General features: G+C 44.9%; 1 protein-coding gene across 6 annotated transcripts in view; it reads right to left on the minus strand.

Annotated features, from left to right (window-relative positions):
* Positions 1–12,755, minus strand: part of UNK (unk zinc finger) — a 44,321-nt gene extending 31,566 nt beyond the window's left edge. For 4 of the 6 annotated variants that reach the window (XM_054221213.1, XM_054221216.1, XM_054221215.1 and 1 more), the window contains exon 1: positions 12,545–12,755. In XM_054221213.1, coding sequence (XP_054077188.1) covers positions 12,545–12,642 — 98 coding nt within the window. In that variant the 5' untranslated portion in view covers positions 12,643–12,755. The remainder of the gene's footprint in view (positions 1–12,544) is intronic. The other 2 variants (XM_054221217.1, XM_054221214.1) reach the window with 1 other exon arrangement.
* Positions 12,756–13,509: the final 754 nt, after the last annotated feature.

The following is a 13,509-nucleotide window of genomic DNA, read 5'->3' on the forward strand; positions in this document are numbered from 1 at the left end:
ATTAAGAAATCATCAGCTTAGCTTTTAAATTAGTGTTTTGAGCTAGCACAAAATTATCTGAAGTAAACCAGGGTGTGTTTACCCAACAGACTGCCTGCAAAGCAGGCAGCACTGCAAAACCCAGGAGAAAATATCTAACTGTAGATATAAATGTTTCTAATTCAATAATGCTTATCTAGCTATTGAAAATATTTTCAAAACTGCTGTTTTCTTCTTAAGCTCAAAGAGCCACCCCAACACAAGAGGAAGAGAGCTGCCCATATTTAATCAGCGCTCTAAATTCATTTCACCCTCATAAAATTTTATTGCAGAAGATGATATCAGACACACTTTAAGTAAGAAACCCATGACTCAATTATTTTCTTTTACTGAACTGTGGTATTCCAATTGAAATGAGTCAGTGGTGCATGACAGAATCTACTTATTCCAACAGGATACTCAATAAAAATCCTACTAATGCACCTTTCGTTTAACATATCATTACTGAAAAGCAAAGAGAAAACCTACGATATGCAGCTCTGACATTGCTCAGGAGTTTTTGCTTTTAGGACAAAGAGGATATTCCAGAGTAAGAAGGAAAAAAAATGAAACGGAGATTTAAAGAATAGTGTTGTTCCAAAATAGTTAGTCCGGAACGGATATTCTGTTAACAGCTATTCAATTTCTCTGCGTTGACAATTCCCTGTAACACCCTTACACATCTCTTAGCAAATCAACAGGGCTACTAGAAGGTTGGGCTTTTTAAGGAATCTCTCAGTGTAGCAGGGAGTTCGGCAGGTTGCCTACCTTGGGGCTTTTATTGCTTCCAGTCACCACGGAGTCCAAACCCTCTGGGAAAAAGGGGTTGAAACCAGCATTCCCACAGCATCTTATAAAATGCTGGCATTTCAATGCAAAGCAAGCTTCCCGACAGGGAACATAGCCTTCAATTCCCAAGATTTCTTGGGATTTGGGGGAAAAAAGTGAAATAAACAATCCAACTTCATAGGAGTTGCAGTACCTTGTTCCCAGGGGTGGGCACAAGGCAACCAAATCCCTTGCCGACAGCTGCAGGCCACCAGCAGCCTGGTTTGCAGCCTGCCTAAACCTCGGCAAGGAAATGTCTAACATCCGTCTAGTAAGAGCAGTAGTTAGGACAAGTCTGTTTCAATAAACAATATATTTTACTTACTGGCAGATGTCATCTAATATTGAAACAGAGCCTCACACGAATCACTGCTGAATATCAAACAGTAACAAACACTTTCAACGACAACCTTGAAGGTTTTCATCTTGATTTCAGGGAATGTTCTGACCATGTTCTACCAGTAATCTTTATTGGTTACTGTGGCTCACCACGACTGGATATTTCTCATTTTCCATATGTAATGGTATTTTTGTAAATAACCTCAGAGACCCGACCAAACCCTCACGCTTCACACCAAGGCTTTTGCATACGCTTTGCATCACTTGACACAAAATGCAAACATCTCTCTTGATACATCTCAACAACTATCAGTCTATTTGCCTTTCCATACCGCCAGCAGCCAGGTGCAGTTTTGTAAACCCTGAAAAGATTAGAAAGCATTTAAACCTCCAAGAAAAATATATGGATCACTTCAGAAAAACAAAAGGCTGGCTGTGAATGTGGAGAAGGAGAAAAGGATGAGGAAAAAGTTTCAGTAAGCTCACATCTGTCAGGAAGATAGACTTCACATGCCTCAGTGTTTTCTTTATCACCTAAATAAATTGAACCATCAACTGGAAAAAGGTCACACAGCAGACAGCACCGTGCGATTTTAAAGCTGTTAGATTTCCCCTTCTCCATTAGAGCTTGACAATAATGTCAGTCTAAGGGCAAATAAAGAAAGTGAGAGTTGGAGAGACTTATTGCAGATGCATAGACTTGGGCTTGTTTGGTTGTGGAGGTGGGTTTTTTTGGTTTAAGGGTTCATATAAGTCATGGTGTACCTTAGTGATCGCAAAGACAACTGCTCACATCCATAGCCCATGGCTCCCACACTTTTCAATACAGAAATAGGTAGGCAGCACTTCCAAGTTTTCCTTTTTCTAGGCATCTGATCGATTCGGTAAGTAAAGCTGAGCTGGAAGCTTCCAAACAAATGCTAAAGGATAGTGTGTGCTGCAGAAGCTAAAGCACAAACTGCTAGATTACAGAAAGCTAAGGATAGTGCATCAACAAGTACAATAGTCATATTCAACAGTAACCTGATCCCTGCTTTAACTCTATTTCTGGATCTCAAAGCAGATCATGGGGTGCACAACAATGCAATTAATTCAGTTCAGCTGCGAGGAAAGAACTATCTTCTACCCATACTTCAGAGATAAGAACTTTAACGGAGTGACTGCAAAAGTCCATGCTAAAAATAACATGCGTTGGCAACTATCAGAAATGATGGGGACATTTTTCAATGAAAAGGAAAACGTCAGACACAAACAGTTGTGTCTTGTCTACACTGAAAAATAAAGGAAAAATGAAGAGAGACGCTACGGCATGGTGCCAGCACATCACGGTGAGACAGCCTCGCGCCAGTTTCAGGCAAACATTTTTTAGTTTCCAGAGTTATTGCAAAAATAGCTTTGTTTTAAGAGAAATCCCATGTTGTATGTAGCTAAGTACCTCACCAACGCTTTGGTCTTGATGAGGTAAGAAAATCAAGGCTTTCAAATTGGAGCTAACTCAATAAAATGAACATATATCACCAGCCAAGACGCAAACTCTGCTGACTTCCAATTGTGTTACAGTCTGCAGCTGTCGGGGGAAAGGAGGTGCTTGTTCTGACTCCCCTCAAGCCGTGCATCCCGTCGGCTTGGCATACATCGAGTTGTGTCATTCAAACCCAACAAATAAAACAACTTGAGTCAGTTTTTGGCAGTGTGCTCTCTTTAAAAGGCATAAACTTGTTGCATCAGTGGACCATGAAATATATATGGCCAAACCATAACAATAAAATCCATCTTAAACATAACTGTTTGTTTCCACAGAGCTTTCACCTTTTTTAATTAAAACAATCCAAGCACAGGTATATTCAAACATTTAACTGCACGACATTTCATTAAAAGCCATTCAGCAGGATCCAGAACTCTGCATAAAGTCTTGAGTTTACATTTACATTTCCTTGGGTTTGATCTCCTTTTTCCCCAAATTAGTTGGCCATGAATACGTATTACTTGACATGCCCTCAAAATTAACTAAGCGTTTAGACAGTTTGTGCAATGTTTTAAAAACACAGGCAATTTTTTCCAAGTTTAAATGACATCTTTTCAATTTGACACGACTAGTTCACATAAACAACACAGCTGTCCCTAAAGTACACCTCCCTGTTTTCAAACACGGATCACCCCAGTCGAGATAACCCTCATCACTCTCTGGCTTGGTTTCTACTCTATGAACTATTTAGTTGCCATTAATCCTTTCCTACAGCACCTGTGTAAGTGCCGAGTCTATGAAAACAGATCATATTGAAATAATTATTTTTCAGTAACATGTGGGTTGAGCCTAACTGCTTCAATGAAAATACCGGAGCTTGTTTCATCCAGACAGCTGTACACTGTTGAAGGTTTATACCCCGTTCAACTGTCAGCACAATACATCGACATGTGCTCAAATATGAGCAGTTAAATATTTTACTACTAATTACACGCAAAAACATCCATTCACAGGTTTGTCTATTAAGGGCATTTATTCAGCTTATATCCAGATAATTTGTTCTATCTTATGTTAACTGGATCGGATAGACGATGCTTTATCCTAGCGTTAGTGTTTGTAGCCTTAGACACGTGGAGAACGTCTGCAGAAAGGTAGAGTTCAAATGGACTTAACACACATCAGACAATGAATTAAGGTCTGAGTAACACACTGATGTCCTGGGCTGTAAAAATTAAAGTTCCAGCTTCCAGTAAAGTTTTTCCACACTGTACTTCTCTCACCATCAATTCAACCACTAATAAAGCCTACCCAGGGATAGCAACTGTAGAAACACTAGTGAAGGCTGGGAACAGGGCTGGGCTGTTTTAAAACTTGCGTTACTCACTCTGCTAGTTCCCTAAAACAAAACATCCCACATGCAAGAATTCATAAAGGCTAATTCAGAAAAATATTATTTCCATACAAGCCATTACATAGCTCAGGGTTTCAGTTACAGATTTTTATGAGCATTTTTATGCAGCTAACCTTCAACATCTTGTCTCGCAAGAGGTGCTTCAGAAATAGAGCACAGTAACCTTCCTTCTCCCAACCACGCCGAGAACCCTCGTGATTTACCAAACGGCTCGTAGATCAATTGCAGCCCCATACTCACAGCACTTTTAAGACAGTATGTGAACTGTTTGAAGGTCTGTACTTACATTGGACCAAAAAACAGAAAACCAAAAATCCACAAGAAGTGACGGATCTGTAGTGCTCTCATCCAGACCAATCTACATTTGAAAATGAAATGGCATCTGCTTCTTCTCATGTTAAATGCCAACCAGATTTGCAGCAGCCTCTTTGGAAAGGCTTACATTTGTGAACAGACATTTTCTGTCGTGAGTTTGAAACAAAACACGGTGATTATCTAACAAGCATGAACCTGCATCCCATAACACATGTGCCAGCGCAAAGATAAAAGCCAACTCTTACTGGTTGACTTTGAACAATCAATGTTACCCATTCAATCGATTTTCTTTTCCATTCAGCACTCAAATCAGACTTCCTCTGTGTCTGCTACAGCCTAGCAGACCCTTTCGACACTCCATAAGGCAGGCAGACCTCAGAATAAGAGTCCTACACACACAGATAAGTTGGTCCAAAGAAGAACCATTATAGGACCCCACACCAGACTGTTTCAAGCAGGTATGCTGTCATCGGGATGCGTACCAGCTCTCCACCAAGGGGAAAGCAGTCAAATAAATCCCAGGCTACACCACAGCTTCTCGTTTTCCATTTTGACTAATCAATACATGAACAAATCTGGTGTCACTCTCAAGATATCTTAAACGTGCAAACAATATTTTTTGTTGTTGCTGTAAAGCTGCACAATTGCCCTGAGGCATCTGCTGTTTTTGTTTCTGCTATGATGGTAACGTTCAAGTGCTATTAATGAAAGCTCACAGTCTATTGAAGGCTGGAGGAGAAAAATCACCTCTGAGCATATTGGGTGTGAATTGACGGCTTCTTTTTGAACTGTGGCGACACGCTGAAGATGAAGGCTAACAAGTAAAACAATATTGACTTTAATTAATTCAGATTTTTGCAGATATTCGTCAGGTATAGTTTCAAGAAACTATTTCTCTTTCCATATGTGCACGACTGCTGGTTAATCTAAGGAAGTTCTAGGCATACGATGATAAAGAGCAATCCAGCCTTAATTTCTTAACTGTAATTAACAATGCCATCATTCTTAATAAGCTGATATGCTCTACTGAAACGTATTTGCTGGTTTTGACCAACAGATAGCTAAGGATGGCCTAAGATTTTTCTTGTCTGACCACAAGCTCAGTATAAGTTCCTCTTCTGTCAGCGTTCTGACAACTATATTAAATGTCTGACTTTTTAATAAGAGATAAGAATCAGGCCAGTATCAAGCATTTCGGTGAGCTGGCACTTTTATTGCCATCACTGCACTTTAGCACTTAAAACTGAAATATTTCTTTCAAAGAAAACGTATAACTTTTATTGTTGTAACAATAACCTTGTAAACCTGAATGAACACTGGGGCAGGGTGAGAGTGTATGAGTCAGAAGGCAGCTTACAACAAAGCTAAAAAGAAAAGAAATTGTTGGTATTCATCTTAAGGGAACATTCATTCCAACTGATATTTCAAATGTCAAACTGGTATTAACTGCATCAAGCACTGATCAAAATACACAAGACGGAGATTGCCAAGAAAATTATCACAAGCATCTAAATTGGCCGTCATCACTAGGTGGAGTTTGAGAAAGCAGAAGCCTTTTAGCATCTCCTCACGTACCCTTCTGGTGAGGCTTTTGATTGACCTGATACAGAAGACAAACTATCTCTCAATAAAGCCCACAATTTCACCAAAATCTAGTTTAAGGAGTTTTTAAGAAGGAAAATAACTGACACAATATGAAAAAAGCAACAACAATTGGGCAAAAAAAATTCATAGAAACACTTTAGCTGTCGGTGATTCCGTTAGGCAAAGGGACGGACCAGGTAACTTCTCACAATCTCTTTCAGCCCTGTCTCTTGTGCTTTCAAAAAGATTTATAAAGTTTTTAAAAAGCAAAAAGTTAACGGCAGGAACAAAACACCACCTCGGCATCCCCTGAAAATGAACATGCTCTTAGGGTCCTGACAAGCAGGTTCTCACGAGCCTCGACACAGCAATTTAAGACATTATTGCTCCAGCTCTTTATTTTGCTCCCCTCTTCGAAATTATAGCTCCTTATAACAGGGTTAACAGAAGGGATCACGTGCCTGCTCTCCGGCTGCCCCAGTTCACAGCCCGGTGTATTAATACAGTCTACCAGTGACAGTTAGCTCATGCTAATACGCTACACAATAAGCGTGATTAACTGATGGACTGACACATCCCCTCCCGCCACGCTGTACAGGGGCGGCAACATCCAGCAAACAGCAAGGCAGAAACGCTGTCATGCTCCGCAAGGAAATTTTCTGGGGGACATTGGTCAGACCCTTTGTAACCAGAAGGCTGAACATTTCAGATGCTCACAGAAGTTAGAAAAAGTCTTATTCTGATAAAAAGAATAGATCTAACAATAATAAAATACTGAAGTCCAACAGACTTTTCCTTAAAATAAAGCCACCACACAATATAAAAAAAGATAGACAACACATAAACCTACAACGTGAGAAAAATGGATATAATGGGAAACTCTAAGCTCTGAGGTTTTCTAAAAGAACTATTAATTTTGTTTCCTCTGCCACAAAAAGTTATCCTATATTCTCGCGTAAGCAGTGTATAAAAATAATACTTTTTTTTTTTAAATAAAAAAATTGAAAGAACTGTTTTCCAAGTTGGAATAATTCTGTGTGACTGGATCCCTCTCCTCTTTCACAGAGTTTTGGATTTTTGAAATACCAAGCCTAGCCAGATCAAAACTAATTCTGAAAACATCAAAGCACTACACAAAGCTTTTCACTCTGCAAAATATTTATATGCCACTTACATAGCAGTTACCTGTATGTGAACTCCATGACACTTTTAGTATCTAAAAATACTCGTTTATTAAGTGAAAACGTAGCAAGTAAACCACAGCTCCAGTCCCACTTTGAGACAAGGGAGAAATACCTTATGGCCTCAACACGTACATTGATCAGCAGGACAGCGCAGCCCCACACGGAGCCTGTGCTGAGCCCATCTCTCAAGCTGGAGGCTTTCACCACTCAGCCTTTGAAGAACCATAAAATCTAGAGTGTTATTTTTCAGTGGTATGTATTCGGTGGTAAGCACATACTGTGAAGGCAGCCCTTCCTGTTCACACTCCAGTACTTTATATTTCCAACTTCCTGTAACTATTCACACTTCCTAATAACAGCTTGCAATGGACTTGTATTCAGTGAAGTTCACACAAGACTTAAAAAACAGCAATAATAACCAGCTTATACTTGACTGATAAGCTGACATTTACAGGTAAGGATGTAGTAGACTGCTGGTAAATCCCTGGTTTAGTAGTATTGACTTATTCTGTGTTTTCCTACTTATCTCCAAAGTTATTACCAAATCTGAAACCTAAAAACACATGCGGGTTGTTGTTGTTGTTTCCTGGGTTGTTTGTGGGGGGTTTTGTTTGTTTTGTTTTTTTTTTGGTTGGTTGGTTTTGGTTTTTTGTTTAAACAACAGGGCTAGTTTCTATTTTTGTATAAGTCCATATCAGCTTATTGATCTAAGGGTTGTCACCAGTAAAACCAAAGCAGAATTAGGGCAACGGTTTGCTATTTTAAGAGTTCTGATGGTTTAAAAAGAACACGAAAGGTTTCTAAAAACAATTTCAAAAGCTGAAATGTATTTGCCAGGTTGTGAAGACCACCCAATTCAAGCACATCAGAAGTATAATCCAACAGACTATGCACACAAATGCTAAGGGTCCTACAAGAGTAAGCCACTTACAAAAAAAGCAACAACTCTGAAAACGCATTAGCTACACATCTGGTTTCTGGTTTTTCTTTCCACAGACAGCTAGTCTGCACATTTGAGATCAGACATGCTGTGTTCGCCCTGCCAGCGATAAGGCACTATCCACTGATAAGAAGATAAGGATTACTCTCTTGCTACTACAAATGCTTCAAGGTGCATTTTTGCGTGCCATTGGTTTTGAGTAAGAATTTAAACATAAGATTTTAAGATAAATAAGACTGTGCGTGCAAGCTCTTTATTGAAATCCAAGTCCACCTATGATCTTGCCTTTTTTATTTCTTCACCGGTATTTCTATCGCTGTCCCAATCAGAGTTCCTATTTAAGGTTGAGAAACCACCAGACAAGGCACTACCCAGAAATATGCAGATACAAAAAATGTCTATGATTTGAGCTGTAACTAAAGCATTGCACCAACGTGATTTTCATCCCCACTTAAAATGCCCTTCACTCAAGTGCACTAGTCCTTCCACCTCTAAATGGCTGGCATCAAAGTGGTTGCAAGATAAAGCTTGGGCCAGTGCAAGCCAGCAGTCGCTAACACGACAGCGCGAACAGTCAAGCGGATGCAGTTCTAGCATTACTTACAGGGTACTAATCTTTCAGGAATTTCCCACAATCCTCCCCTCGTGCAAAAGGAAGGACAAGTTTTGTGTCTTTTATGGTGCAAAGGCATAACCGCAAAGCTTATCTTGCTGTTAGGAGGACAGGATGCTCTCCCAGGCATCTTGGTCCAGAGCTCAAGTGAGGGTAGAGCCTGTGGGGTGACAGAAACCTGAATTTTATTTACAGGACGGCTGCTCGTATTTCAGAGGCACACTCAAGAGAATTATCTTGAGTAGCGATGATCTGGGTTATACCCAACAAATCTGCGTCCCAAAGAGTTTATCACCTAAATCAGAGTATTTTCAACACTGCTTTTGAGCATGTGTGTTTTGAATAGACTAGAATGAACGCACTCTTTGTTTTTTATTAAATGGGTTAATTTATCTTCACTCAAATGTTTGCTTTCCTGCAGAGTTATTAAACTGTCTGACTTTCAGGTGAATGCACAGCGAACAAAGGACTGCTCCACTTTCACTTATCTAAATTCTGCCAGATCAATAAACACCCAAGCAGTGGATACGATCTTTACAATTCACAATTAAAGAGTCCAGTCTGACTGAAAACCAACGAGGACGGCAACAGTGGAATGGGTAGACTGTACCAAAACAAAACTATACCACAGTACTCGGTATCTACAACTCCAGGTGACTGATCACTTGCTTTCAGTTTCTTTGAACTCGGCCTCTATCCACATTTGTAGATAAAACATTAAAGACAGAGATAGATACGCACAAAAATAACCATGCCAGCTAGAGCTAAGAAACAGTGCAAAGTCAATACTTAACTGAGGTTTGACAGAGCATACCCACACCAAATCCACTTCCCACTAGGAGCAATCAGCTAACCCCTGTACAGCTCATGGCCCGGAGCAGATCAAAGCCACGCCAGCCCGCAGGGGCCCCAGAAACGAGCCCAACTCACCCCTCTCGTCCGAGGAACACACTGACCTCATCCTGCTACGGGAGCCGCGGGATCGCAAGGAACCAGCCACACGCAGAAACCTCTCATCCAGCAACCCAGAGAGAACACAACAGCGGTTGTTGAGTATTTCAACACTCACTTGAATTCCACAAACGGAATACCGGATCCCCAGATGAGAAACACGCCATTCATAATTAAAGTTTGGCGTCTACCAGAATGACTTGGTCTCCAGGAGTATCAACCTGTACGCTGCAACTGCTGCCGAGGACACAATCAAAGGGGTTTTTTAGGCTCTTCATCTGCTAGCGAACAGTGCCAAATGTGTGAAATACCATCAATAATTCTATTTTTTTCCCCCAGATATTCTTTTGCTGTACATGTAGAACAAATATAAAGGCTTACTGACAGGATCTAGAACTGCAGTTCAAAGTACCCAAAAATCTCATGCAAATAATATCAAGAGTTTAGAAATCAACACTAATACAGAAACCGGAACATTTCCTAACGAATACAACCAAAACTTTCCAAGACAGAGATCCCCAGCACCAGATTGCCTGTCCCCAGGGAACAGCAAAGTATGCAGATAATTAAGCTTACTTGAGTTTACAAGTTGTAACCTTCGTGTCATTTTATGGAAACAAACTATATTTAAGGGAAAAAAAAAAACCAAAAATATTTACATTTTGACAACATACAACTTGTTCACATGAAGGACCACCAAATAAGTTCCCATATGTTATCAGAAGGCGGTTTACAGTATGATGTGACCTAGTGTACAAATCCAAGACTTGCAAAGTATGGCTCACATCCCGCTGTCAGCACTCGGCAGCCCCCAAACCCATCCTTCACGTACGGTTATTCAGCTTCTCTGCAACTGTTCTCACTGAAGTATTTTTAGCATCCATCTGAAAATGCATGTTTTGCTTACTGGAAAGAAGCTAATTAACTGCACCATCACCTTTGTTTCACACTGTCCCATTTTCCACCTCTGTCCCTTTCAGCTACCAGGTCCTGATCTTCCTTCTTCTCCTCCCAATTTCTTGAACTCTTTCTTCCACTGTTTCCTTCCTAATCCGTTATATCCTTGTTTCCACAGTCATGCTTAGCCACATTATCACCTTTGTCTTCCTCTACGTAGTGTACTTACAATCTCTCTACCTCATCTCCTTGTCATCCAGGTTTTCCCCCTTTCGTTTTTGACCAATTGCTTCTGTCATTGGTGTGACAGCACCTCCCTCTGTACTCCACCTGTACCCTCTTTTACCACTACAGCAACAGTCCTAGCAGACTCCTTCATCCAGTTTCTCCTATAAAGCTGTCAAACTTTAATTCTAGACACCACCACAAATAAAGTAACCTGCAAGGCCGTGACTTGCCAGCTCCCTGAAGATGACAACAGGATGTTCATGACAGACATAGAACCTAGAAGCCGTCATTCTGCCATAGACCTGGTATTCTTAACAGCCTGAAGGAAGATGACGTGAAATAGCCTGTGATCCCTGCAGCGGGCACACGGGTTGTTTGGGTCTGTGCCTCGGCATTTCTGCAGCTCTTTTTATTCCATGTATCACAGTGTAAAGGCAGGGAAGTTCATCACCAACTCTGTGAAAACACAAACTAAAAGAATACAGGCCACGCTCTAAACCTGCCCTTCTCATTTTGGGTGGGGGCATCAACACAAGTGAGAGATACGGGTAATTCGTACATTTTTTTCTGTATGCGGACAACACCCTAAAATGATAAGGGCTGACAGTTCAGCACACGTATTTTGTTCGCAAAGAATGGTCCCAAACTTTTTTCTTTTAAGGAGGACAGGGAATACCTGACCTATTTGCACCCCATCACACGTCCATTGCTAGCCCATCCTCACAGAGACACCACTCACTCAATCCACCCCGTTATCCCTATTGCAAAAGAACAGAGCTTGCAACCCAGACAACTTATCACAGGCCAAGTTCACTCAGCACAGGCTCCAAGAGGCTGTGTACATCCTTGGGACAACGCAGTGAAATGGTATTTTTTGCTCGGGAAGGATACGTTCCAGCAATAAGCCTTCACTGAGGCAGCGTCTCCAGCGACGGAGGCGATACCAACCGAGGGGTAACACACACCGCCCGCCTTTCCTTCACAGAGACGTCGCACCCGGGCGATGTGAGAAAAGGCGGGAAAAGGACAAGCACATCTCGCGATTTCCATGTAACATTTCCGATGGGGGGGACGTTTCTCACACCCATGAGTAAAACACTCCCGTAACTTCCCTGTGGGCAATGTCTCAAAGGACCCTGCCTGGATGAGGGAGCCCACTCGAGCCACCCCTCACAGAGCGGCTGCACGCGAGGCACGGGATGGGAAGGACTTGGTCCTTGGGCGCAGCGACACAGCATGGCACCCATCTCCTCACGACACCTCCCTCCTCCACAAGTGCCCACAGACACCCCGGGAGCTCTGAGGGGGACGCAGGACCGGGGTGACAGCCCAGCGAGGAGCCCAACACCCCGAAGCGCCACTTCCACGCCTGAGGCGACACACGCCTGGGCCGCGGGGAGCCACAGCGGACGGCGATGACAGCCAGCCGGCCGGCCAGCCCCTCGCAGGGGCCGGAGCTACCATGGCGGCCGCCCCCTCGCAGCGGCCTGGCCCCCCGTACCCCGGGGGGAGGCCGCGGCCGCCGGTGCCCCGGTGCATCACGGGCGGCGGGAGAGGGGGGGAAGCCCCTCATCCCCCGCCCCTTCCCTCCCCCCCCCCCGCAGGCGGGTCCCGCCGGCCCGCGCCGGTCGGGGCCGGTTCCAGCCGGTGCGAGGCGGGCTGGGCGGCGGGTCTCCGTGCGCGCGTGCCGCACGCTGCCCGCTGACGTCAGGCGCGTGTTGGCGCGCGGGCGGGCGGGCTGGGCGGCGGGGAAGAAGCTCCGGCTACGTACGTGTAGTGCTGCGGCTTCTCCGGCTGCGCCTGCAGCGCGCTGGCGGCGCTCGCCGGCCCGGCCGCGGCGGGGCCGCCCGCCACCGGGCCCTTGGACATGCCTCCTGCCTTCCGCTCCCGCCGCCGCCGCTCCCGCCGAGGAGACCTTTATTATTCACTCTGCGCGGTCCGCACGGCGGGCGCCGCGCGCAGGCGCCGCCGCCGCCATTGCCGCCCCGGTGCGCGGGGCGGGGTGGGAGTTGTAGTCCCGCCGCCCGCCCGCCCTCCGCCAAGGCGGGAGGCGGCGGGGCGGCGGCTTCCGGCCGGCGGGACTACAACTCCCAGAGGCGGCCCGCGGCGGCGCGGCCCGCACTTCCGGCCGCGCGGGGAGGTTCGGGGGGGGGAGCGACGGGACTTGTAGTGCGAGGGGAGGTGGGGGGGGCGGGGCGGCAGAGCGCCCCCGAGCGGTGGGGCGGAATGGCGTCCGCGGCCAGGCGCCATCACCGGGGCCGGCCCTGAGGAAAGGCCCGAGGCTGGTGAGGGCACCGAGCCCCTGGGGAAGGCACGGCCCCTCCAGGGAAGGCCGTGGGGGAGGCTGGGCCGGGAGGCCTGTGAGAGGACGGGGAGTTATTTGTGGCAGGCGTCCTCACTTCCTTCCTCCCCCCCCCGTTCCCTCCTCCTCAGGGACTGAACATGGACGCGGGAGCACGGCGTCCTGGCCAAAGGCTTATTTTAGTGTTGGCATCTGTCGTGGCTCCGCAGCCTTCCCCACCCACGGGACAACGCCGGCCAGGAAGTGCCTGGGAATAACATAGGAGGAGGAGGAAGAGGAGGAGAAGGAGGAGGAGGAAGAAGGCCCAGCCAGGCACCTGGAGAACCTACCTCCAAGAAGGTGACACCAAAGGCCCCAGGATGCCAGGTCATCAGAGGATCGCACAGGCCTCCCCTGGGAGAAAATTCCCCCCCACCCCCCGAAGAAGCCGTGTC

This window comes from Rissa tridactyla, chromosome 15 (genome assembly GCF_028500815.1).
Source record: "Rissa tridactyla isolate bRisTri1 chromosome 15, bRisTri1.patW.cur.20221130, whole genome shotgun sequence".
Taxonomy (NCBI): Eukaryota; Metazoa; Chordata; class Aves; order Charadriiformes; family Laridae; genus Rissa; species Rissa tridactyla.